Source organism: Acomys russatus, chromosome 19 (genome assembly GCF_903995435.1).
Source record: "Acomys russatus chromosome 19, mAcoRus1.1, whole genome shotgun sequence".
Taxonomy (NCBI): domain Eukaryota; kingdom Metazoa; phylum Chordata; class Mammalia; order Rodentia; family Muridae; genus Acomys; species Acomys russatus.
The window spans coordinates 32,762,151-32,788,163 of NC_067155.1; the positions used below are offsets into that span (position 1 = coordinate 32,762,151).

At 53.2% G+C, this 26,013-nt stretch overlaps 3 protein-coding genes across 4 annotated transcripts in view; 1 reads left to right on the top strand and 2 right to left on the bottom strand.

The window, feature by feature from the left end:
* Tecpr1 (tectonin beta-propeller repeat containing 1) overlaps positions 1-14,117 on the top strand; it is a 29,891-nt gene extending 15,774 nt beyond the window's left edge. Inside the window, exons 11-25 of the mRNA XM_051162980.1 lie at positions 290-435; positions 1,320-1,475; positions 2,381-2,530; positions 2,660-2,817; positions 4,438-4,565; positions 5,661-5,763; positions 8,160-8,256; positions 8,418-8,497; positions 9,550-9,606; positions 10,090-10,270; positions 10,751-10,886; positions 11,521-11,613; positions 13,028-13,134; positions 13,233-13,352; positions 13,458-14,117. Of these exons, the coding sequence (XP_051018937.1) occupies positions 290-435; positions 1,320-1,475; positions 2,381-2,530; positions 2,660-2,817; positions 4,438-4,565; positions 5,661-5,763; positions 8,160-8,256; positions 8,418-8,497; positions 9,550-9,606; positions 10,090-10,270; positions 10,751-10,886; positions 11,521-11,613; positions 13,028-13,134; positions 13,233-13,352; positions 13,458-13,559 (1,814 nt within the window). The 3' untranslated portion in view covers positions 13,560-14,117. The remainder of the gene's footprint in view (positions 1-289; positions 436-1,319; positions 1,476-2,380; positions 2,531-2,659; positions 2,818-4,437; positions 4,566-5,660; positions 5,764-8,159; positions 8,257-8,417; positions 8,498-9,549; positions 9,607-10,089; positions 10,271-10,750; positions 10,887-11,520; positions 11,614-13,027; positions 13,135-13,232; positions 13,353-13,457) is intronic.
* A 3,900-nt stretch (positions 14,118-18,017) lies between these two features.
* On the bottom strand, positions 18,018-18,753 carry Bhlha15 (basic helix-loop-helix family member a15). The gene has a single exon (XM_051161936.1). It carries the CDS (start codon positions 18,696-18,698, stop codon positions 18,105-18,107), a length of 594 nt encoding a protein of 197 aa, XP_051017893.1. The 5' UTR covers positions 18,699-18,753; the 3' UTR covers positions 18,018-18,104.
* A 6,047-nt stretch (positions 18,754-24,800) lies between these two features.
* Lmtk2 (lemur tyrosine kinase 2) overlaps positions 24,801-26,013 on the bottom strand; it is an 87,718-nt gene continuing 86,505 nt past the window's right edge. For both annotated transcript variants that reach the window (XM_051162982.1, XM_051162981.1), the window contains exon 14: positions 24,801-25,346. In XM_051162982.1, coding sequence (XP_051018939.1) covers positions 25,318-25,346 — 29 coding nt within the window. In that variant the 3' untranslated portion in view covers positions 24,801-25,317. The remainder of the gene's footprint in view (positions 25,347-26,013) is intronic.

Genomic DNA, 26,013 nt, shown 5'->3' on the forward strand with positions numbered 1-26,013 from the left:
TCATATTGGCTTGCAGTTCAAAGATTCTGGTCCACCACGGTGAAAGACGGTCATGCCACATCCCCAGCCAGGAATCAGGAAGGAATGCTGGAGCCCAGGTCTGGGGCCCGCCCACCCGGGCCCGCCCACCCCAGTTAACCGAACTTAGAAACTCCTCCATTGAGTCTAGTAGGGCCAAGTTGACTGTTAAGATGGGCCTTGACAGGGAGGGCGGAATGGGGAAGCACTCTAGCCTCTTGTCCAGATGCTGGCAGGATGACACCTGGCCTGAGACTCTGGCCTCTTGCAGGCCTGTCCCCCTCATGGCAGACACTGTCCCTGTCCATCACCCCCGCCCAGACCGCTGCCTGGAGGAAGCAGATCTTCCAGCAGCTCACGGAAAGGACAAAGCGGGAGCTGGAGAGCTTCAGGCACTACGAACAGGCCGTGGAGCAGGTAGGCCCAGCAGCACTCCTCTTTCCGCATGGTTGGTTTGTTGGCTTGTTTTTGAGATAGGGTCTCACCATGCCTCCATGCTCGTCTTGAACTTATTCTGTAGCCCAGGCTAACCTCACACTGGTCATCCAACTGGCTCCGCCTCCCGAGTGCTGAGGCCACAGGCACACACCTCCACACCCAGTTCCTGCTCAGTTAAAGAGTGCTTCGCCATATGCCAGCCCTGAGGTAGGGAAGAAGGGTAGACAGGCCATCCCACATGCTCAGCAGCCCTTCTGGGCCCCAAGGCTTATTCATCTGTCCTGAAGGACTCTTCTCGGGACCCCACCACCTTCAGGACGTCATATGGGCTCTGGGAACCCAGCATCCGCAAAAGAGGTGGACAGGATGGAGTTGTCACTGCCCTCTTCAAGGGTCACCCTGCTTGGCATGCCCCATACCCTCGGAAGCAGAGACCCACCCTCGGTTGCCACAGCAGACCAGAGATCAAAAATGAAATAGACCACAAGATTTGTTTTCTTTAGAAGTCTTGGCTAAGGCTGTCCCCACAAGCTTCTATCCTGTGTCCTAAGTGGGCCTGTGCGCTCAGGCAACCTGAGACTTTGAGTGCCAGCTTTGGCTCACTCTCTGACTTTGGGCTAGGTTTCACCTCTTCCTTGAGCCCCAATTTCCCTCTCCAGAATGTGGGCTAATGATGTGTGTCCACTGCTACTATGGCTACGTCTCTGGCACCACCTAGTGACCAACTGTGGCACTGGGGTCATTAATGGAAGAGAGGATGGAGCAGGGGTCACAGGAGAGAACAAGAGCTAGCATAGCTCTAGGGCTCCGGGAAGGAGCTGCCTGTGACCTTTTCCCGCTGTTCTCGGTTGTCTGTGCCACAGTCGGTGTGGGTGAAGACCGGGGCCCTGCAGTGGTGGTGCAACTGGAAGCCCCACAAGTGGGTGGACGTCCGTGTGGCCCTGGAGCAGTTCACAGGGCATGACGGGGCTCGCGACAGCATCCTCTTCATCTATTACATGGTCCATGAGGAAAAGAAGGTACAGGGCAGGAAGTGCTTGTCGGGGAGGAGGACCACCATGGCATGATTTCTCAGAGAGGACACACAGAGTAGGCCCCTGAGGTGCCCTTGTTGGCAAAGCCTAGTGTGGACAGATGCTGAGCCATGCCACTCTGACAATGGCTGCTTTTTTTTTTTTTTTTTTTAAATACCACTGTATAATTTCCTAGCCCTTTTTAGAGACAGAGCCTCACTAAGTTAACTAGCCTGGCTTGGGACTAACCTTGTAGGCCAGGCTGGCCTTGAACTCACATCCTCCAACATCAGCCCGCCTGCGCAGGTGCTGGGGTCACATGGTTTATTGTTTGTTTTTGTTTTGTTTTGCTTATTTGGTTTGGCTTTTGAGTATTTGTTTGTTTGTCATCCCTCCCCGCCCCCTGCCCTGAAATAGGGCTTCTTTCTCTGGGTAGCTCTAGCTGTCCTGGAACTCACTCTGTAGACCAGGCTGGCCTTGATGGGGTTGCATGCTTGAATCATCATGTGTGGCCAGATTTTAGCCTTTGAGATGAAGCTAGCACTTGGGGAGATGAACCCCAGTCTCACTTGTTGATATGGGCCAGGCAGTCAACTCCCAAAAGCTTTTTTTTTTTTTTTTAAATTTATTATTATTATTTTTTTTTTATTTTAAAGAAGGGCAGGTAGGAGACAGCCTCTCAGTGCACCACTGTGCCTGGTCAGTACGGTGCTGGGGATTGAACTGAGGGCCTTGTGCATGCTAGGCAAGCGCTCTATGAACTGAGCCACATCCGCAGCCCCAAAGCATTCACTCTTCAGCAACAAAGGCTAGCTTCGGCATTAGCACTTGGTTCATGAGGCCCAGGGAGATTTATCTGAGGGCACCTCGCCTAAGGACGACAGCCCCACTGTGTACCCCTATCCAAACAGTACCTACACGTGTTCCTAAATGAGGTCACCGTGCTGGTCCCCGTACTTAACGAAGCCAAGCACTCCTTTGCCCTCTACACCCCCGAGAGGACGCGACAGAGGTGGCCCGTGCGCCTGGCTGCCGCCACAGAGCAAGACATGAATGACTGGGTGAGTGATGGGGGTCCGTGAGGGCTTAGTAAGAAGAGACCACCCCCCCCCCCGCACACCCCACCCCCACCCCCCACCCCACCCCCGCCCAGGCCTGCCCGTCAGTGACCAGCTGTGTACCCATACCAGCTAGCCCTGCTCAGCCTGTCCTGCTGTGAGAGTCGGAAGGTCCATGGACGCCCGTCCCCACAGGCCATCTGGTCCGTCACCTGCAAGGGGGACATCTTTGTGAGTGAGCCCAGCCCAGACCTGGAAGCCCGGGAGCACCTGCTGCCTTGCGACCAGATGTGAGTGGGCTGTGCCCTAAATGGACTTGGTGTCTGGACCCTCCCCTCCTCCACCCCACCCCTCAAGGCCCCCCAGCGCTTGTGTTTCTAAAAAGGGCTCCCCTAGCAGGCTCTGAACCAACACACCACAGCTTCTCACTGATTAGCCAGAAAGGTGGTTAGCCGCTTTTCTGGACCCTGAGACCCTCTAGGCCTGTTCAAGGCTGCGCTCAAAAGTCAGTGATGCCTACCAAGTAGCTTTGGAGTAGCTTGGAGTACCTGGAGTAGCTTGGAGTACTTGGAGTGTGGTGCATGGCATCTAGTCCCACCCTAAAGGGCTTCCAGGGCCAGATCAGAGAAACCACATCTCCCTCACCAGACCTGAACCTAGGAACTTGGTCCCTTCCTGTTCTGCTGAGACCCTGCACTGGGGGAGGGGGGGTAAGGGGGGGACTGGAGGCAGAAAGGAGAGGGAGGAGCTTGGAGTGTGTCTTAAGGGTGGGGCAGAGCGAAGCTCATGGGAGAGTGGAGATGGGTTCCCATTGCCTTTAATGTGGGGGATCCTGGAGCAGGAGTTTCTCTGTGGAGGCATCTTTTTTTTTTTTTTTTTTTTTTTGACAGGGTTTCTCTGTGTAGCCTTGCCATCCTGGACTCACTTTGTAGACCAGGCTGGCCTCGAACTCACAGCGATCCGCCTGCCTCTGCCTCCCGAGTGCTGGGATTAAAGGCGTGCGCCACCACGTCCGGCTGTGGAGGCATTTAAAACCACAGAGGCCACAGGCGAGCTGCGTGGTGCTGTGGATGGTATTTGCCTAGACTGTAGGAACCTTGGGTTCAATCCCCCGCACCCGCTAAACTGAGTGTGGTGGCACATGCCTTTAGTGCCAGTACTTGGAAGGTGGAAGTAGGAGGATCTAAAGTTCAAGGTTATCCTTGGCTAGGTAGTGAGTTCAAGGACAGCCTGGGACCTGTGAGACATGATACAAGGGATTCTGAAGGGACAGGTAAGGGCAGGGCTCTGAGGAGGAAGAGGATGGGTGAGGCCTCCCAGGGAAGCCCTGGATTCCATTATCGGTGGTCACAGTCCAGCCCAGGAATCGTAGACTGAAATGGGTAGCCATGTACACTCAGCACCTCCTGGGGGCAGAAGCAGAGCCTACGGAAAGCCAACCCAGTCTCCCGCTTAGGAGGTGGCTGTCCCCAGGTAGCCTCCCTGGGATGGCTTGGGAGCCAGCTGGCCACGCTGTTCTTTACGCAGAGGATTAGATGGCACGTTCCCTGCTCTCTCTCTCTCTCTCTCTCTGCCATGACATTTAAACCCAGCTGTACCCAGCACACTGTGACCAGTCCTGACTCCACATCCCAGCTCTGAAGGGGGGGTGGGGGATACCATAAATTAGACTGCTGATCCCTGCCCCATGGTCAGTGTGGCCCAGGGGTGAGGGGGACAAGCCCTTAGGGACACTCTGCCTCTTGTATGCCACTTTGTGCCCTCCCTAGGGTTATTTCATTCAAACGGGAGCCGAGTGGACTGTCTTTCCTACTGGTGTAGAGGTCTCAGCCTTGCAGTATTTGGCCAAGTGAGGTCTAGCTGCAGGGTGGGTGGCAGGTTAGATAACGGGACTTTTATTTCCCCTGCAGGTTCTGGCGACAGATGGGAGGCCACCTGCAGATCATAGAGGCCAACAGCCGAGGCGTGGTGTGGGGCATTGGCTATGACCACACAGCATGGGTATACACAGGTGGCTATGGCGGAGGCTGCTTCCAAGGTGAGGGTGGCCCTGAGCACCTGAGGCTGGCCAGATTAGCTCCCAAACCCTTCTTGGCATAACCTCCCCTAATCCCCATCTGGCTACCCTTCCCAGTGCCCAGGGCTGCTGTGCCAGTATTGACACTTAACAGCTGGCTGACAGGTGACCTTCACCACTGCCAGCCTCCACAGAGGGCAGTCCCAGGCCAATCCACGGGCCTTGAGAACATCCTCTGAAAGGCCCTCTGGGATCCCATCAGCAGAGCAGAGGAACTTGAAGGTTCTAGAACAGTAGCTGCTGGGGTCCCCTAGTCCACTCAGCACATCATTTCATAGATGAAGCCCCAGGGGGGTCACTGGGGTAGCCCTAGAACCCAGTGTGCCAAATTCCAAAGTCTTTAGGGAAAGTGAGTCTCCCCCCCCCCCCGACCACAGGCATCCCCAAGTTTAGGGTGACAAGTAGAGACAAACGCAAACTGTGAGCTAGAATAGTCTATGCCATAGCCCCGATACGCCATGGTGGGGATGCAGCTGGCCCCCATAGAACTGTGGTCCACTACGACCATAGGAATGTAGAGCCTCACGGGACCAAAGAACTTCCCTGACCTGCAAGCAGGAATCACTCTGGTCTCTGCTCTGCCTTTGAGGACATTCAGACTCACAGAGGTCATATGTGCGAACCAAGGGAACTTCGCTAAAGAGGTGACCTGGGTAGGCACCTGCCAAGTATGAGATAGGAAGATGGCAGGGCAGTGAGGGAGGCCTCAGTAAGAATGGAAGATAGAGGCCAGGCATGGTGGCGCACCCCTTTAATCCCAGCACTTGGGAGGCAGAGGCAGGCGGACCACTGTGAGTTCGAGGCCAGCCTGGGACTTTCAGTGAGACCCTGTTGCAGATCTCTCCCAGAGGAATTCTGAACACAGAGGAGAGAGAAACCCAAGCAAGGCTGGTACCTTTGATGCCAGTAACCCATCTCAGCTGCCCTGGCTCTGATCTCCCCTCCTGACCTGTTTTGTCTTGGACCAAGATGCTCAGGTCCCTGGTGGCCTCAGGGCTACTGTGTCCTGGGTCCCAACAGCCTCTTGTCCCCTGTACCCCTTTCCCCCCGCCCCAGGCCTGGCCAGTAGCACCAGCAACATTTACACACAATCAGACGTGAAAAGTGTCTATATCTACGAGAACCAGCGTTGGAACCCTGTCACAGGCTATACCAGCAGGTGAGTGGCACGGATGTTTGCTGAGAATGCTATTTGGCCCAGGCCACAGAGCTGACAAAAGCTGGGCGACAGTATTCAGTACTGCCCAGAGCTGGTGTCAGGCCTCCAGCCTAGAGTAACAGGCTCATTTGTTGGTTTTTTTTAAAGGAGGGTGTGTGTGCATGTGGTGTGTATGTGGAGTGTGTGTGTGCGTGTGCACACAGAGGCCGGAGATCAGGCTTCCTCCCCAGTGCTGGGATTTCAAGTACATACCATCGTATCCAGCTTTTTTTCTCTCTAAAACTTATTTTGTTTTAAGTTTGCGCACACGTGTGCACATCAGGTGCTTGTACACACAAGTGCTGGTGTCTATAGCAACCAGAAGTGTGTTAGCTCCTCGGAGCAGGAGTTGCAGGCAGCCGTGAAGCTCCTAACATGGGTGCTGGGAACTACCTCAGGTCCTCGGTGAGAGCAATACAAGCTCTTAATTGCCGAGCCAGCTCTCAGCCCTGGGCCCAACTTTTTCACATGAATTCTGCGCACTGAAATTGAGTACTCATGGCTGCAAGGCAAGTATTTTTACCAACTGTGCTGTCTCCCCAGAATCTTCCCTTCCTTTTTAAACTTTATTACCATACCCTGTCTCCATAAAGAGATCGCTCAGTGGCTAAGAATGCATACTGCTCTTGCCAAAGACCCAAGTTTGTTTGCCACATTAGCTACTAACTTGACTTCCTATAACACCAGGTCCAGGGGATCTGATGTCCTCTTCTGGCCCTTCCAGGCACCCGTACACATGGCAAATGCACACACAGACATACGCACCTACACATATATGACATATATGTTATATGGGTTAGGGTTAGGCTGTTAGGGTTATATATATTAACATCTATCTATATCTATACATATATACACACATACACACATACACACACACACACACACACAACTAAATATATAAATCTAAGGATTGAAGAGAAGCACAGCAGTTAAAAGTGCGTAGGGCCCTGAGTTTGGTTCCCAGCACCTACAGACAGTTCACAACTACCTATAACTCCACCTTGAGGGGACCTAGCACCCTCCTCTGGACTCCACAGGCATCTGCATTCACACATGTGCATGCACACGTACTCCCACACATATACACACACCCACACAAAATTAAAAATGGGAATTTTTGTTTGTTTGTTTTTTTGGAGGCAGGGTTTCTCTGTGCAGCCCTGGCTGTACTGGGACTCACTCTGTAGACCAGGCTGGCCTCAAACTCAGAGATCCACCTGCCTCTGCCTCCCAAGTGCTGGGATTAAAGGCATGCGCCACCACACCCAGCTGGGAAAACCTTTCTTTGTTTTGTTTGTTTTGTTTTGTTTCAAGACAGAGTTTCTCTGTACAGCTTTGGCTGTCCTGGATTCTTGTAGACCAGGCCGGCCTAGAAGTCACAGTGATCCACCTGCCTCTGCCTCCCAAGTGCTGGGATTAAAGCTGTGTGCCACTACGGCCGGCTTTTGGGAACACATTGTTTATTTATTTATTTTTGGGAATACATTTTTTAAAAACTTAAATATAAATAAATGCCATAGAGCTGTTAGTCCCCTGTCCCCAAACCCTGTGAGCTGGGTACAGTGCGTGGCTCCTGTGCTTCTAGGAAGCTGAGGCAGAAGGATCTTTGTAAGTTCAAGCCCACTCAGACCACCTGGCATGCTTCAGACTATAAAGTGGCAGTCTCTCACAAAACAACAAAAACAAAAAAAATGGTCTTGAGAAATCTTATTGGCTACCCAGATCACTCAGCCTGGCGGTTGTCACACCAAAGCCAGCACAGTGCTCCTGACCACTGAGCCATCTCTCCAGCCCTGATCTGGTCAGATCTCGAATCCATCAGTGGAGTAAGTTAGGGCCTTCATAGCTACATAAACCGTGGAAACGCTCAGAAGGACGCTCTGTTAATCTCTCAGGTATCTCCCTTTCTGAACAAGTTAGCAACATTAAGCATCATCGGCCAGGGCCACACAGGGAAACCCTATCCCAGACAACAAAACAGAATGAAAGGTCAACCATTATGTCCAACTAAGGCCTCCTCTGTGGTTGCTGAAGGAGGCGCTGCAGCATCTTGGAGGTTGGGGCAACAACTATTACGGCCATAACCTAAGGGAAAGAGAGCTGACTCCTGGACCACACAGCGAGCCATGGCCTCCACAGATGGGTTGGTCGGTATGGTCCAGGTTGTCCCCGTACCCTAGGGTAATTCTGGTTTTGTCCATCATTCCTGGTGAGTGAGTGAGGTGGTTTCTTGCCACATCCCCACGTCCCCAGCAGGGATGAGGTAAGAGCCTATTAACCAAGAGTGTCAGGGCAGAGTGGCTTCTTCTGAGTCCTCTGTCATCACCTTACATCTATCTGTTGTCCTGCTACAGGGGTCTGCCCACTGACCGGTATATGTGGAGTGATGCCACAGGACTGCAAGAATGCACCAAGGCCGGCACGAAGCCTCCGTCCCTGCAGTGGACTTGGGTGAGTCCCGTCTCCCTGGTGTGTGTGCACGCGAGCGTGCGTGCAGATGTGTAGGGCCTGAAGATGTGTAGGGCCCTCCCATCCCCGAGATTTCTACTGGTCTGTGGGTTTGTGGGGGCCGGGGGGCCCTCTCCCATTCACACTGACTCCCTCTTCCCCAGGTCTCTGACTGGTATGTGGACTTCAGTGTCCCCGGAGGCACCGATCAAGAAGGATGGCAGTACGCCAGCGACTTCCCAGCGTGAGCATCTCTCTGCCCTGAGCCTCTGGGGCTGGGTCCCTCTGCCATGCGCGTTCTGCCCCAGCCTGACTGAGTAGCGGAACCCACTCTCAGTGTTGTTACCTTAGCTGCTTCAGGGTTGGGGTGGGAGGGACCCTAGGGAGCTCTGCCTATACCATGGTTGAAGTAGAAAGCTTTGCCCTTACTGTGCCAGGCCTGAAGATGCCAACAAGGCCCAACAATGTGACCTTGGCCTAAGAGACTCATGGAGGGCAAGAACAACCTTGGAACCCACTGGAGCGTCTGGGGGGTGGGGCGGGCTATAGGCCAAGCCCTGAAAGACAGGCGATGGGAGGGGCGTCATGAGGGAAAGTGTTAACTGTTGAAGGGCCAATAGGAGATCTTTGGAGTGAGGCATCCTGGGAAGGTAAAATAGGTGGGTTGTTAGGCTTAGAAGGGGGCTTAGCTTCCAAAGGGCTTGCCTGGCAAACATGGGGCCTAGGTCTGATCCCTACAACCCACTTACATCTGTATTCCCAGCTCTGGGGAGACAGCAGGATCCCTGGGGCTTGCTAGGAATGGCAGCCAAGGTTGTCCTCTGTCCTCCGGGTACACACACATTTGCCACAAAGTCGGGACTGGCAGCTGTCATAATGTATTGAGAGCCTGTGAGGCTGGGTCAGGCCCCTAGCTGGATGGCTTCTGAGCAGACTCAGGGTGAGAGACCAGGCTATGCCCTCAGGTGACAGTGAGGCCCCTCAGACAGACAGCCGTCAACTAGACTGAAGTTTCCCAACCCCCAAGCACATGCCAGTAATGACTGGAGAGGGGCCAGGCCCAGGGCTGCTGAGCCAGACACTCTGCGTGGCAGCTGCCATGCCCAGGCCTCAGGGGGGCACCCCTGAAGGTTACATTTCAGCCCTGACCACATTGGGGCAGCCAGGAGAACTGTACCCGGCCACAGCTATTCCTCTGCTCACGTGACTTAGAGTTGGGAAAAGAACATGTGCAGTGTCACTTTCTAGAAAGTTCCACGAAATGATCTTAATTGACCCATTGCTTCCTCTTTGCAGCTCTTACCATGGGTACAAAACCATGAAGGATTTTGTCAGGAGAAGGTGCTGGGCCAGGTGAGAGACAGAGCCACAGGGTGGTGGGGCCAGGCCCCAATTCTTCCTCTAAGTCCAGGGAAGGAAAGGGACATTGGTTTCTCTCAAGCCAGAACTGCTGGCCTCTGAGTTAAGTCCCCAGGAAAGAAGCAGGGAGGGAACCGAGAAACCAGGGTAAAAGTAAATGTCAACCCAGGAAGTGCCTGCGGGCTCCCTGCGCTCTGCTTTCTGAAGTTTGTTCTGCAGAACAAATAAGAGAAATGTCACTGGCTGGGCTCTGCTCCTAGGTTGGAGGGTGAGCTGGGGGGAGGTGGGGACAGGGCCTGGGACAGACGGGAGGCCTGCCCCTCCCCTCAGCCCTGTCAGAGCCATCCAGCTCAGCTTCTGCATGCTAGGCTGGGCTCTGTCAACAGTAGGTAGTGATGAGCAGGGAGCGACATGTCCTGCCTGGGGCTTGCTGTCACACCAGATCCCTGGACTCAGGCTCACATTTCCCCCAAACAGAAAATGCAAGCTGGTGACCAGCGGGCCGTGGCTGGAGGTGACCCCCATTGCCCTCAGCGATGTGTCCATCATCCCAGAGAGTGCAGACGCAGCTGGGCGAGGACACAATGTTGCACTGTGGGCTGTCAGTGACAAGGGCGATGTCCTGTGCCGCCTGGGTGTATCTGAACTCAACCCTGCAGTGAGCACCAGCCTTCTGGCCTTTCGGGGGGGCTGTCCCTGTTTTTGCAGTTTTCTAGATATGAGGGTTCTTCCGTGAAAAGCGCGTGGCCTCAGGTTTCCCCAGACCTGCTTAGAATGGGGTGGGAGGATGTCATGTGTAATCCAAGTGAGGCAGGTAGTGCCAAGGATGAGGTTGGCATGGACAGTCTCTCCAGGCCTGGGAGTAATGGGGCGGTGGGGGGGGGGGTGGGAGCAGGTGCCATGGTCGCTCCTTAGCACCCTTGATGAAGTGCACATGTTGTTATCTTTCCTTTGAGAGGCCGGAGTCCAGGGGCTCAGCAGTAGGCCGAGGTCAGACTAAAGTTAGGGCTACGTCAGACCAGGCAGGGCCCTGGATGCCCTTTGCCTCCCAGGCAGGTTTGAGTGTAAGCATCAGGGGAGAGCAGGCCAGGTGCTCCCATTGGCCCCTCAGCAGTCTCCTTCACCTGTCCATCTCCAGGGCTCCTCCTGGCTGCATGTGGGCACCGACCAGCCCTTCACCTCTGTCTCCATCGGCGCCTGTTACCAGGTGTGGGCCGTGGCCAGGGACGGCTCTGCATTCTACCGGGGCTCTGTGTCTTTCTCCCAGCCAGCTGGTGAGTGGCACCTCCCGCCCCACCCCCACCAGAGCCCTCCCTCACACCACACATACCTGTAGCCCCACTATGGTGGAGTATGGGAAGGAAGCTTCCTGTTAAGGCAGTGGGCAGGTCTCTTACTCAGTTTGGAGCAGGTTGGCATGGGCGGGGCTGGGCTTCTCCCCCAGAGGCCATCTCATCCACACAGAGACAGCCTGGGACAGCACCTTGGTGAGGGCTCCTGATCTATAGGGCCACTCCAGTTACCTCAGGAAGCGAGGAACGCTGGCCTGTTCTCCACTGGGTTTTGCAGAGGGCTGAGGCAGGGGGTCAGCCATTGTATGTGCCAGGCTGGGTGCCTTCATTCATGTCACATGGTTGAGGTGGGCTTGAAGTCAGAACCCAGGATGGACCCCAAAGGACCCCGGGCAAACCTGGGCTCCTGGGTAGATGGCACAGCTTGAGGGGGCCTTACGTGACTCTCAGCTCACACATTGAGCCCCAGCCACACATTTGTTCAGCTGGGGTTGAAGGCTGGCTGCAAGGACTCGGCCTACTGTGCGGCTTTGGAATACTAGACAGACCTAGGCCTGGGCTCATGTGCGTGGGGGGGGTCTCCCAATGGCCTCCTGACTTAGCTTTCCCGTCACAGGTGACTGCTGGTATCACATCCCATCTCCCCCCAAGCAGAAGCTGACACAGGTGTCCGTGGGTCAGACCTCAGTGTATGCCTTGGACGAGAACGGCAAGTTACCTGAGTGTTGTTCGCGCGGCCAGCAGGGAGGATAGGGTCCCATGGATACCTCAGTTGGATCACAACCAGGCCACAAGTCAGCCGGGAGATGCCATGTCCTCTCAAAACATCCTTTGGAAATGTCTAGACCTATCTGTGTTGTTTCCCTGGGGACAAGGAACATTAGCTGTTAAGGACACCCTCCTGCATCATGATCACCATGGAGACAGGACGCTGCACCAAGACAGAACAGCAAGGCCCCTAGGACCCCTACGTGAAACCAGAGACGTCAGCTCAGAGCCAGCCTTGGTCTCTTTCCAGTGTGCTCAGTTTGTGACCCCAGCCCCGGTGTGCCCAGAGCAGTGGTTCTCAACCTGTGGGTCGCAGCCCCTCCAGGATTGCCAAAGACCATTGGAAAACAGTTACTTATGATTCATAACAGCAAATTACAGTTATGAAGTAACAACAAAAATAAGTCTAAGGTGGGGGGTCACCACAACATGAGGAACTGTAGTAAAGGGTCGCAGCATATCACAATGTCCTAGAATTATGATATAAGAATTCCACCTGGGTGTGGGACACACCAGCCCCATAGGCAGCACAGGGCTGGCTACCGGCCATCTCTGACCCCTGCGTCACCTCAGACAGGGTCTGGGCCTGATGTTCTTAAGATTTTACTCACAGTATTGGTGAGATGGGTAGGAAAGGCAGAATCAGAACTTGGAGCTGTGGCAGCACATGCCTGCAATCCTAACACTTGGGAGGCAGAGGCAGGAGGATCAGAAGTTCAGGCCATCCCTGTTGCACAGTGAGTTCAAGGCCAGCCTGGAACACATGAGACTCTGTCTCCAAACCTGAAGGCAGGTATGGTGGGCTGTGTCTTCTAATTCCGTACTGGAAAAGCTGAGTCAAAAGGATCAAGTTTGAGGCTGTCCTGAGCCTACCCAGGGAGACCCCAGTTCAGTTAGTAGAGCCCCTGCCTCGCACACATAAAGCCCCAAGTTCAATCCTAGCATCTCATGCCTTGGGTGTGTGGTGTATAAACCTATAATCTCAGTCCTGGGCGATGGAAGCAGCAGGATCAAGGGTTCAAAGCCAGCCTGCGTAACATTAAGACTGAACAAGAAAACAGTCTCGGAGTCCAGGGTTTTACATCCAGATCCGGTTCTCTTTTTTATTTGCTTAAGACATTCTTTGTCCTCAGCAGAAAGGCTAAGGCTGTCAGCCCCAAGAAACACAATGAGATGATTATGAAGCCTACAACAGAGAGAAAGAGAGGGCTGGCTGTGGCCCAGGCTCCTGCCTGTGGGTCGTCAAGAGCCCTTGGGTGTGAAGGGTTGGAGGGGGGACCTGGGGATTGACCCTACAGCATGCCAAGATGGGCCAAAAGGACCTTGCTGATGACCTTGGTTGCTTCTCTGCCCAGGGAACCTGTGGTACCGAGCAGGAATCACCCCCAGTTACCCGCAGGGCTCCAGCTGGGAACACGTGTCCAACAACGTGCGCAAAGTGTCTGTGGGGCCGCTGGACCAGGTGAGGGGGAGAACAGGTTGCCTGGTAACAGGGAAGAGGGGTCCCCTCTGCTGCCCCTCTGCAGCTGGGCCAGGAGCTCCAATAAAGCTCTCTTCCAGGTCTGGGTTATTGCCAACAAAGTCCAGGGGAGCCATGGCCTGAGCCGGGGGACAGTGTGTCGTCGCATAGGTGTCCAGCCACGGGAGCCCAAGGGCCAGGGCTGGGACTATGGCATTGGAGTGAGTACAGTGGCAATCTGGGTCTGTTTTACTGTGCACCAGACTCAGCATGGAGGGTGGTGGGAGAATACTCAGGTACTAAGTGACTTTGTTTTCTGATTGTAGGGAGGCTGGGACCACATCTCTGTCCGGGCCAATGCCACCATGGGACCTAGGAATGGGTCCAGGGAACAGGAGGCCCAAGGCCCAGGTCCCGTTTGCTGCTAAGGCCCCTTCTCACTCGCAGGCAAGGATGGTTTGAGCCTGAAGGACCAGAAGTGAGGCTTTCTTGTGCAGTATGGCAGAGCATCACCCAGACCCCCACGTACACAGGGAGTCAGGCCAAAGTCAGCCATTTCTGAAACACTGGCAAAATGCTCGGAGATGTGAAACTGGGGACACTCCCACACTCGTTCCAAGTCTGAGGGATGCTGAGGGGAGGAGCAGAAGAGATGACGACTGTCTGGGGCCCTCAGCCCTGGTCCCTTCCTGTTATACCTCCCACCTTTCCAGGCCAGGAACTCAGAAATTCTGGGCCCAGAGAGGCAGACCCTTCCACTCCTGGAGATCACAAATCACCTCCAGGAGAAATAGCTGTGGGGCTGAGGTCTACAGGCTTCAGTCTGTGGTCATTCCGCAGCGGATTTTCCAAATGGGGTTTTGCTCCACAAGTTAAGCAAAGGAGCCAAGGCTTGGTGGCTGATGCCTGTAGGCCCAGCACTCAGGAGACAGAGGCAGGAGGATTTTGAGTTTGACCCAGGACTACATAGCAAGACTGTCGCAAAAAATAAATAGATAAATAAACCAGGCATGACAGTGCATGTCTGTAATGCCAGTACTCAGAAAGTGTAGGCAAGATCAGGAGTTCAAAGCCAGCCACGGGCTCCATAGTATGTTTGAGACCAGCCTGGGCTACATAAGACCCTGCTGAGAGAAAAAAGGAGGCAGAAGCAAGTGGATCTCTGTGAGTTCGAGGCTGCCCTACAAAGCAAGTTCCAAGACAGCTAGGGCTAAACAAAGAGAAACCCATCTTAGGAAAAAAAAAAAAAAATGAGATGGGTAAGGGTCTTGTCCTGGCAGCTTGGGGGTCCCCTCCTGGGGTGCACTGGAAAGCAGTATCCATGTAGAGAATTACCACCACGGACCCCAGTTTTAGCCCCTCTTGCAGATATGGAGGCAGCTTGCACCCTATGCCCTGTGGAGAGGTTATAGGCAAAGCCCCAGGCTGTCCTGCGCCCCAGGTCTAGGCAGAAGGCACCTCCTGGCGCCTGGCAAAAATGTGCCCAGTGGATGATGCCTGTGTTTCAGACACTGCCCAGGACTGCCAGAACCGAGCCCATCTGCTCATTTCGAGACAGGATAGACTCACCCCTAACTGGTATTTGCCCTGGAATCGTCCCTGTTTAAGTGATGCAGTGGCCTGCATGAGGGGTGTCCCCAAAAGGCAAGAGGAAACTATTCTGAGGCCCCATCCCAAAGACGTCTGAGAAGCCCCGTGTCCTCAGCATTTCCAGAGGTAGGACCAGACACACCCATGTGCAGAGAGGTGTCCAGGGGTCGCCCTCACGTCAGTGTCAGGATTCCAAGTGGGCATCCCGGTTTGTGCCCCAGCAACTGTGACCCATGTGTTCTACTGATGGTTTTCAGTAGAGCACCATGAGGGTGTCAACACTGCGTCACCAGGGGGACGCATCTTCTAGCTGCCGAGCACCAACTGTTCCCCCCCTCAGCAGCACCGAACTGTCTAGGCTCCTTGAATGTTCTATTTAATAAAACTTTATACCAACAGCGTGACTTATGTATTTTTTATTAGGCATTTGAATTAAAAGGCACAGTTCTCAACCAGGTGGTGGTGGCGCACGCCTTTAGTCCCAGCACTTGGGAGGCAGAGGCAGGTGGATCACTGTGAGTTCGAGGCCAGCCTGGTCTACAAAGTGAGTCCAGGATGGCCAAGGCTACACAGAGAAACCCTGTCTCAAAAAACCAAAAGGAAAAAAAAAAAAAAGGGCACACGTCTCCAGGCATCTCTGCCTAGGACCAAAGCATGGTGGCTATGAAGTCTTACCATTTTAAGATATAGCTGGCAATTTCCTTAGCGCTTTGAGGAAACTCTTAGGGAAAAAATAGCCAGTCCAGGTCACCTAAGGAATATTTTTCACTGAAGTTGACAGGCAAGGCGCAGGCCATGCTGTTTGGCGTGGCGTTTTCTAGACAGGTCACATTTTGGGTTTCTCTGTCTGCAGATGGGACGAAGATTGGACCTGGTGGCTCCACAGTCCAGATGACCAGGTTGGGAATGAGGCAGCTCCATCCCTCTTGCCCAGGGGCTCGACTCAGCTCCATTACCCAGCAGGATAGAGGAGACTAGGATAGGGCTGTAGAGCAGTTGGTAGAGCACTTGCCGAAGATGCTCCAAGCCCAAGGTTCAGTCCCCAGCATTTGCCTAAACTAGGTGTGGGAGTACACGGCTCTAGTCAAACCCAGCACAAGAAGACAGGCAAAATTCCCATCATCCTTCACACCATAGCAAGTTGAAGATCAACCTAGGCTACATGAGACCTGCCTCAAAAAAGAAACAAAGAAAAACAAAAACAAAACAAAACCCAGCCTGAGCTTGGGACTGGGAGACAGGCCCTGCTGGTGTTACAGACTTGTCCCCTACCTCCCTAATGGGACTGGGGTTCCTGAAGATCCTTTGTGATGTGGCCAAAGGATATGTCCTGTCTGTCACCAGTGAAGGACTGGACAGCTAGGCCCATGTCATTCTCTGGGAAGCAGGGGGTGGTGGTGCACGTGCCAGCTTGTGGGGCACAAAGAGCCACGAGGCTGTGGTCCTGCCAGGCAGTTACCTTGGGCAGCCCTGGGCTGCAGCCAGCGAGACTGTAGCCAGGGCAGAAGTCTGGCTGGACATCTTCCATTTCTCCCTGTGCTTCCAGGCAAGGTTGGGTAGACCGAGCCTAGCTCTGGCCTCGGCTCATGTGGAAATCAGCCATTCGGTCTGTAATACTGTCTGCCCGCAGAGGCCTTTTGTGTTCCACCGGGGAGGTCCTCCATAGCAAGGTAGCTATCTGAGCTGTGGCTTTTCCAACTGGCCTCTGCTCACGCTGGCCAATTCCCTAACTAGTGACCTTTCCCTGTAGCCATCCCTGAATCACAGACACAAAGGCCTTCAGGCTCGATCTGACCTTCCTGATCTGTGAAGGGACCAGACCAGCTCTCCAGGCCTGGAAAGCTATTGGAATCAAGTCTCACTGGAATGGGGAGTCCAATACCCCCAGGCCCAAGGTAGCTCTCATCTATTTCTTGGGGGTGCCAGGGCTCTCCCCCTGTACCTATGTTCACGGCACTTGGTGGGGCGGGGGTCTGAAGCAGGAGGATGGACCAAGCACAAGTTCAAAACCAGCCTGGGCTGCATAGTTTAGGGCCAGCCTGAGCTACATAGTGAGACTTCTGTTACTCTGTAAGAGGGGAAGGGGGAGAGAGGCATGGGCCCCAAGGAACTCTAGGACAGTTCTGGGCAGAGAGACAAGGGAGGAAGAGGGAGGCCAAAAGCAATCGACAGCAAAGTACTAAAGCCTGGCAGAGCCAGTGGGGCAGGAACGCCCCAAAGACGGAAGCTGGGCTTGAGGCAGCTAGGTTGCCAACCACTCAGTCCTCGTTATTATTAATGATCAGGTTGGGGGTGGGACATGCCTGTCACTCTGGCTTCCACCTCAGAGAAAACACCAAGGGTAAGAAGAACCAAGTCCCATCAGCCTGTGAAAAAAGCACATAGCAACCACACATCAGGGGCAAAGACAAGAAGAATGAGACACGAAGCATGGTGGGATATCCCTGTAATGGAAGGGGTGGGGTGCAGGTGTGGGAAGTTTGTAAGAGACCCAGGAGAAGTCTATGCTTATACAGAAATGCTCAAAGGCCCTCTCCACAATGACCTTGCATGGTCTTACACAGGACCTCAGATCCCAGGCCCCACTGTGGTCAGTCATAGCCACAGCCACCGCCACCGCCACAGCCACATTGCAGCTTCTCCAGAAGTCTCCATTTGGGAAAATCTGTCCCATGAGATTGGGCCTGGCTAGGCCTTTCTAACTCCAGTTGCTGAGTTGGGCCCAGGGCATCTGGGCTGCTATGATGGCACCTATAAAACAAGCTGCCATTTTGGCTTTTGCCATATTCCCTGATGGGCCTCGAGTGACACTAGGGGCCCAGCTCCCATGTAGCCCCACAATATAGGGTGTGCCTCGGGCTCAGCGGTAGCAGAGACATTTGTAAGTAAAGTTTTCCCCGGAATCACCTTTCTGGCCATCACACGTAAAAAGAATTAATTGTGAGGAAGACAGAACCTTTTCCATTTTGTTGGGGCAGGCTTTCCCCAGAGATGTGGGCCTCAAAATGTCCCCTGGGTGGTTAGGAAAAACTGCCACATGTTGGTGTCTGACCTTAAGGCAAATGGAATCACCAGAGTCAACCTTGGACTGGGGGATGTAGCTCAGTTGGTAGAGTGCTTGCTTAGCATGCAGAGCTTTCCATTCAGTCCCCAGCATGGCACCATGTGGCGATGTGTGCCGGTTATCCCAGCCCTAGAGAAAGTAGAGACAGGAGGATCGGAAGTCCGAGGCCAGCGTGGGCCGCACGAGAGTCTCCATCAAACAACAAAATCCCTGAAACAACCTCAACAACGTCATCACCAGTCTGGGGCATGTGGCATTGGAGGGACCAGAGCTGAGGTAAGCAGCACTGCCAACCCCACCCTGGAGTCCAGGGCAGGTGCTAGCTCCCCTCTCTGAAGCTGTGGATCTGGGTAGAGTATCGTTGTAGGTGGCCTTGGGGCTGGTCTTCGGTGACACCAAGTGTGACCCCAACCACCTGCTGCTGCTGCTGCTGCTGCTGCTGCTGGTGATGGTAATGCTGGTAGAGTTTAGGGCCCGGTGCAGGGCCTGGCCCCTCCAGCCCTGGAAGGCGGCTGCTGGACATAGTGAGGATAGTGGCAGTCAGCGACTTGATATAGTTCTTGGCCAGTGTGAGGGTCTCGATCTTGGAGAGCTTCTTGTCCGCCCGCACATGAGGGATGACCTCCCGTAGCGCCTGGAAGGCATTGTTGAGTTTGTGCATGCGCTGTCTTTCCCGCTCGTTGCTCTCCAGTCGCCGCTGAACGCTGTTCTCCCTGCGCCCACCGGACCCCTGTCGCCGGCGGCTGGCCTCTGCCCGAGCCCCACCTGCACGGGCTGTCCTACTCCGAAGACCCTTGGTCAGCTCTGCGCCCCCTGAGGCTGGCTGGGGTCTGTCAGGCGTCTGCTCTCCTGAGGTGGCTTCTGGGTCCTGCATAGATGTCCGGCGTCGAGGGGGCCGGTTCTTGGTCTTCATAGCTCCAGGCTTGTTTTCCCAGGAGGCAGTGGCTGGGACAGGCCCTTCACACTGAAATTCAGAACACAGCCCCTCTGCAGTCATTCTGCACGGTGCGCCGCTGGGCATGCGGCATGGCTGCCTCGTTGCTTCTTCCCAGTGCAACGCTGCCCACTGGTAGATAGTGGACACCTGCATACTTCCCATTCGCGCTGAGCCCTGAGCTGACTCACCTGTGCTCCCGAAGGCCTGGAGGAACTCACACTGACCCACTTTTCTCTCACCTACTGTCCGTGACACTCCCCCCTCCTCACACACACACCCGTCCCCACTGATCTGGGAACTCTTTTTCCCGATCCCATGCCCCTTGCCGTTGCAAGCACCACCTGAGCCTAGTTCACCCTTGACAATTTGTTTAAACCACCCAAGAACGGGTCCCAAGCCTGGCTTATGGGTCCCCCTTCCCCCCCACGATCATTTGTCCCCTTAGACATCATGCCTACAGCTCTCCTGGACCTGACACGGGTCCAGACATTATCAGAAGCAGAACCGCAGTGAGTGCGCACAGGACAGCTCACAGGTCATGCTGACAGTTGCTAGGGCCCTGCAGCAGCCCCCCAGTTCCACCACGTGGATGGCACCAGCCAGTCTGAGTGGGAGCCACCACTATTTTCTCCCATAGATGCCAGCCTTCTTTCTGGTCCTGACTCTGGGTCCCCTCCCAGCAGTCCCATCCAGTTTTCTCCAAACCCCCTTGGTTTACCTGGGGATCCAAAGCTGCACGCGCACAGGCTGCCCACGGGGGGACAAGGACACGTCGCTTTAGCCACTACAGGCGGGGCTGCGGGAAGCATGTAAATGAGCTCGCTGGGCGGGGCTAGGGCGGCACCTGCGGCCACGCCCCCGCTCTGAGGACCGGTGCAGACACGCCTCCCCCTCTCTATCCTCTCCCACTGGGTCTGAAGAGGCCGTGGCCTCTCTGGCGACTTCGGGAAGGGGGTGGGGGCGGGGGGAGGCGGGTAGAGAAACTCCGAAAGGCACCTGGCCAGGACACTTGGCCTTGGGGTTAAGGCTCTGAACGGAGTCTAGGATAAGCCACCCTGCGTAATCTTACAGGAACTGCAGCCACAAAATCCCTAACAATGCTGGCAAGACCTCTCCTCTTAGCCCCCCAGTTTTTCCAGCGGACTCTGCAGGTCATAAGGGCCCAAGGACACGGCTCCTCCCTTTTTTGTTTCCTCTTACTGAAGTGAGGTGGGCACATCAGGTATGCCACTCAGGTCACCAGAGCTCCTAGTGGCAGAGGTCAGTCTTCAAGAGCGAGAAAACTGGCAAAACAAACAAAAAACCAACCACGTGGCTGCTTGCCTGCTGTAATTGATACCTTCTACCTCGGTTCCCCCAGATTAAAAAGGGAATTAGGCTAGAAAAGGTTATGAGAGCCGGGCATGGTGGCGCATGCCTTTAATCCCAGCACTCGGGAGGCAGAGGCAGGCGGATCACTATGAGTTCGAGGCCAGCCTGGTCTACAAAGTGAGTCCAGGATGGCCAAGGCTACACAGAGAAACCCTGTCTTGAAAAACCAAAAAAAAAAAAAAAAAAAAAAAACCCAAGTCTGACAATTTGAGTCTGGGACCCGCACGGAGGAAGATCAACTGCCCCACGTTGTCCTCTGACCACCACATGACTGTCGTCATGGTGCTCACAGAAAACCTGTTTTCTGTGATAGCCACTTATTTATTTAGCACCTTTTTGTTTACTTATTTTTGGTGTGTGTGTGCACGCACGGGTGTGCACTCATAGGTCAGAGGATAACTATTCTCTACTTCCACCATGTGAGTCCCGGATTAAACTCAGATCATTAAGCTTGGCGGCAAGTAACTTTACCAGCTGAACTATTTTGCTGAATTTAGCATAGGCTACCCTTGAGCACCCCATCCTCCAGCCCTGCAGCCTAAGCGCCAGAATTACAACTGGGGATGGCACTCTCAGCTCAGCATCTATGTTTTTGGACTCAACTGTTGACAAAAATGTGCTGAAAATATATACTTTTTTTCTTTTTCCTTTGGTTTTTCAAGACGCGGTTTCTCTGTGTAGCCTTGGCTGTCCTGCATTTTGTTTATAGGCCAAGCTGGCCTAGAACTCAGAGATCCGCCTGCCTGCCTCCAAGTGCTGGGATTCGAGGCATGTGCCACCACACCCGGCTAAAGTATCTCTTCTTTAATCCAGTGAGTGCTGTGGTTACAGTGTGGTGGTGGCAGTGTGGTGCTGGAGACCAAACCCAGTGCTTCATGCATGCTGAACTACACCCCTGGCTATTTTGTTCTTTTAGAGAAAGTGACTTCATAGGCAAGGCTGTCCTCAGACTTATGGCAACCCTCCTGCCTCAGCCTCTTGGTGTAGCTCAGCTAATAGTAGCTTTTTCCTCCAGGGGCTAATAGAACCTGTCAAATGCACCCAGGAACCTCTGGGTGGGTTCTCATGTTTGGCCGGCTTGGTCTCACTGCTACACAGCCTGCCTGCGGTTCTGGTAGGAAAGCTGTCACGCCCCTCACGCCACTCACGACTTTTATGAAAGAGGAGAGAGAGGTGGGAGGCCATGGAGACACCTCAATACTGCACAGAACAGCTACTGTTTTTGAGGCAGGAGCTCATTCATACCACAGGCCAGGCTGCCTTCCCCATCTCATGTGCTGGGGTTAAAGGCACACACCATACAAGACCAGGGAAAGGCTGTTGTGCCGGTGTGTGTGACACTGGCGCATGAGCACAGAGCACGACGTGCAGAGCTCAACATCAACCAGTGCTCTACCATTTTTCATTTGTTTCGTTTTTTAGGACAGTTTCTCTCACTGGCCCGGAACTGTAGTATACGAGGCTGGCCAATGAGCCCCAGGGTCTGCTTGCTGCCTCTGCCTCCCCAGAACTGGATGACAAGCATGCAGGCTCTATCCTACCTGGCCTTTTCTCAGCAAATCAGCTGCTTCCCCAGCCTGAAGGGCTAGCTGTGAGCCTCCTAGAGTAGCGCTTGAGCGCTGGGCCAAGACCTTATAAGCCAAATCTCTACTGAACTCATTAAGCATCAAGGCTTAGATCCCGGAAACCACAGGCACACATGCACCAGACTCTAGTCTGCTGAGAACCATCCTCATGTCCTGAGGCCTGTGCGGAGCTCTGAGACCCATAGCACCAAGCCAACCCCACACATAGAAAAGAGGAATAAACTTAGCAACCGAGTTTATAAATATATAACTGTATTTATTTTGAATATTAAATATTTTTAAATTACAAGCAATTTATTGAATCACACTAAGCTTCAATATACAGTAAAAATCTTACAATTTAAAAATGTACACAATTTAAACTCCAAGTTCATTAACTGTTATATTGCCGTGAACCCTTTCTGATTGTGTTAAGTACAACCCAGTAGGTGGCAGGCCTGGTGGGTGTGACTGCCCCACCCAGGTCCCCGGCTGTGGGCAGGATGAAACAGTGGGTAGATGCACAAGTCTGGTTATCAAGATCCAGCTTTGCCTGTTCAGGCTTCGGTAACCAAACACCATGTATTCAACCACTGGGATGGCTGTGGGTGATGCAATTCTGCCAGCACACCTTACGACCTTACTATAAATTCAATGGTGTTTCTCAACAGCCAAGCCTCGTGCCACCCTGCTCGCTACTTAAGGAATATTGAGATGTCTATGTGAAGCAGCCTTGCCTGCCCATTCTTACTGGAAGGTGACTTCTCTTAAGGTGGGTGCTCTGAAGCGAGGCACACGGAGTGTGACACGTGGCTGCACCTGAGTTTTCAGGTGATGGCTGAGGGGCGGGAGGTTGAGGAGCTGCCTGTCTTCTTCCCCAGCCCCGGGGACAGACATGCAATGGGTCACTAATCCTACAAATACCCTATGGGAAACATGAAAAGGGAGGGGGTATTTAAAAGGCATTTTACAGCAGGGAGACAGACTTCCTTAGATAAACCAATCTCTCTGAAAACAGTCAGGCCTGTACATTTGCAAACAGAAGGGAGGCTGTTTGCAAGTCCAGCCTTCTGGTGAACGGCTTCTAGCCCAGATGGTCTGAGCCTCGCTGGGAGTGGGAAGAACTACTTGGGCCATCTTATAATAAGTGGAAGCTATGAAAGGAGGACATGGAGGGGGTCGTTATTTTTATTAAGGGAGTTAAAAGCCAAGTCTTCAGTCTGGAGAGAATGGGCACTCAAAGGAGGGTGGGGGGAGGAAATCACTGAGCCGCCCCATCCCAGCTACAGACACCACAGACTGATTTCACTGCTTATTTAAATGAACAAGTTTGGAAAGCCCACCAAGGGCAACCAAATTATCATTAAAAAACAAAAACAAAACAAAAAAACCCCAGGCAGGTGTGGTGGCAGCACGCAGGAGACAGAGGCAGGCGGGTCACTGAGTTTAAGGCCAGCCTGAACTATACATCAAGTTCCAGGACTGCCAGGACTACTCAGAGAAACCCTGTCTTAAAAAAGCCAAAAAACAAAACCAAACCCACATCACATGGCAAAGGGCATGCTCATATTTCAAGACTGAGATTTCTGTATATTGCTTGAGATTTGGGGACGTGTTGACAAGTGTTACAGTAAGCCTTCTGTCCCTTCCATAAGACACCACAGAAAGAACCACCCCACCCCACCAACTCAATATATAAAATGCTTTTGTTTTGGCAACTGACCATGAGAGCAGTATAGATATAAATATAAATGGGAACTGTATTCTTAAAATCCCCTCAACATGGTGGAAGACGGCCAGCCCTCAGATGCCAATCTATCGCAGGCTGGGTAAGAAGGCTAGATAGAGTCCACGGACCCACGTGACTGTCATCAGTGAATCGGAACTCAAACCTACAATTTGAAAATATCTTAATATAATTGCTTCTCCTCTTTTTCTCAACTAAGACGGGTAGATAGAGGTTTTTTTTTTTTTAAAAAATCAGAAAGTTCACACAGCAAAAATTCAGTTATGATAGTTTTGGCAAAATTACTTTCAAATGCCCTGTTGGTAATATACATGTCACAAGATCCAGTGCTTCTACGGAGCCCAGGCATGCTAGGTCTGCACCAAGTACAGGAAAGGAGACTCTCTGTTCTCAAATTTCTTCTGTTGATCGTAAAGTTATTGCTTAGTATAAAAATTCATGGATTGAATCCAAGTTGATAATAAAGGTCATAATTTGCTACGTAAACTCAAGCTGACACCCACTCTTGCACTCTGTAGGCAAGTCCAAGTCCTTCTGATTGACATCACGATGTCCTGGCCAGAGCCTGGAAACTCACTCCCAGAGCCTGGAAACTCACCCCAACGTCACACTGGAGTCTGAATTGTGGGGTCACCACCAGGAGGTATTTGGGGTAAGGAGCCCATGTAAGAAGGCCCACCCAGCAGGTGTGGTTCCCTGCTCATCATGGCACTGCCATGCTGCACTGGCCACCAACACTTCTTTGTCAAAGCAGGACTCCTGGGCAGCAGAGCAAGGCCAGCTTTGTGTCAAAGACACCACATTCCTTCGATGATGCACTGAGGCTATGCCGAACACTCCAGATCCCTTTCAGAACAAGAGGAGAGAAGGGAGGCAGGTGCCTTGCCCCAGGCCAGCCAGGAGGCCGTGAGGGTTGCTGTAGGACCGAAAGTGGACAAACTGCTTTTTTCACTCATAGTTCTCTGTGGGGACTCAGGGTCTCAGAGGTCCCACCTGCCTGAAAGACACAAGAGCTCCTGCAGGCTGACTTCTGTGCAGAGGAAGTGGTACATGGTCTCACCTGCCACACCAGCTGGGCACTGAGAAGCAGCACTGAGTTCTGGGTGCATCTCTCACTGGATTTCTACCAAAATGATTTAAAAGCGCGAGAGACAGGGAAGGCTGCTCAGAGAGCCGCCTTATACAGAAACATGCTCGATGCGATCAATCAAACAGAGCAGCAGTTTTGGACTCATCAAAATTATACCTAAGAACATAAAATACTAACATCAAGAATCAGCATGGCCTGGGAAAGGGTACCTGTGTACAGTTCCCATAGTCTGAAGACAGAAGAACACTCAAAATACCAAAGCTTTACAGTACCATGCAGAGCAAACACACAAGAAGACGGGGGGGGGGGGGGGAATCAAACCAGTGGACAGCACCAGCTTGACCTGCCATGTTTTCCTTGGATAATTTACGATGCTGTACAATATTGGGAGCTCAGAACACTCACCTACAGTGCAGTCAGAGAGCAATTAGTGATTTCCTTAAAAACAATATGGCTCACTTGTGACCATTCCCTTGGTGCACCCCTCTGTGGCACCCATGCCTAGACTGGAGGCACGGATGTGGTGGGGAAGACACCCACACAGAAAACAGACCCATGACCTGAGGTGTTCAGGTCCTCCAACACTTCATGTGCCAGAGCAGTGTGGCCACCTCAACAGGATGCCCAGCACAAGAGCACTTCTAGTGCATGAGCAGAGCAGACCAGTGCTGCAGAGGGAGCTGGCTTCCTGGCGTGGTGGCCCGGCTCCACATCACTCCTGAGCCTTTCAGTGTCTGGTGCCAGTCACCATGGAGTCGGTGCCGTTGCTCAGGCGAACATGCAGGAACGCTGCTTGGGCTGGGAGAGTGTGTCCACAGCCTTTTAATCCTTTTCTCCGTCTTCACTGCTGCCTATTTCCCAGACAGAAGCAACATGACAAAGCGGATAAGTTTTAAGAACTGAGTACCCAGATAATAAGAATATGACGGAGCACAGACCAGAACATAGGAGCTGCAGCTGGTGCCTGGCTGCTTCACACCCTCCTGTGCCGCCCTCTGTCCCTGCTGCCCGCAGCCTGAAGGGCTCTGCACACACAGCTGCTTGGCTCCCACAGTGGCTCCATGGCCACACTCAGGGGCACTGAAGTACACCAGCCTGCGGGCGGGCACACCTGCCCAGCAGGGATCCTTAGGTACAGGTATTATCTCATCGGCACAGGTGAAAACTAAGTAAACAAATAAAAGCGCTTTTATAGCCTACATTATTATTTGATCTGTAAACTTCAAATAAAAAATGTACCTATTAACCTTTATCTCCTGATCTTGGTATAGGGAAAAGGGCCCATATGTTCAGGTATTGCTCCTCCGAATTGGCCCCGCTGTGAGTTCCCAGCTGCCCTGCAGTATCACACCGAGACCCAGACTTAATGACAAAATCAACACTGCTGGGGAAGAGCCAGAGAGCCTGGGCTCAAGTCCAAACCCCAGGCCAAGTGTGCCTGGAGCCTGTGCAGGGTGCTCCTGGGGGACAGAAGCATAACCTGAGGAAGCGGGTCTGGCAGCAAAGGGGAAAGAAAAA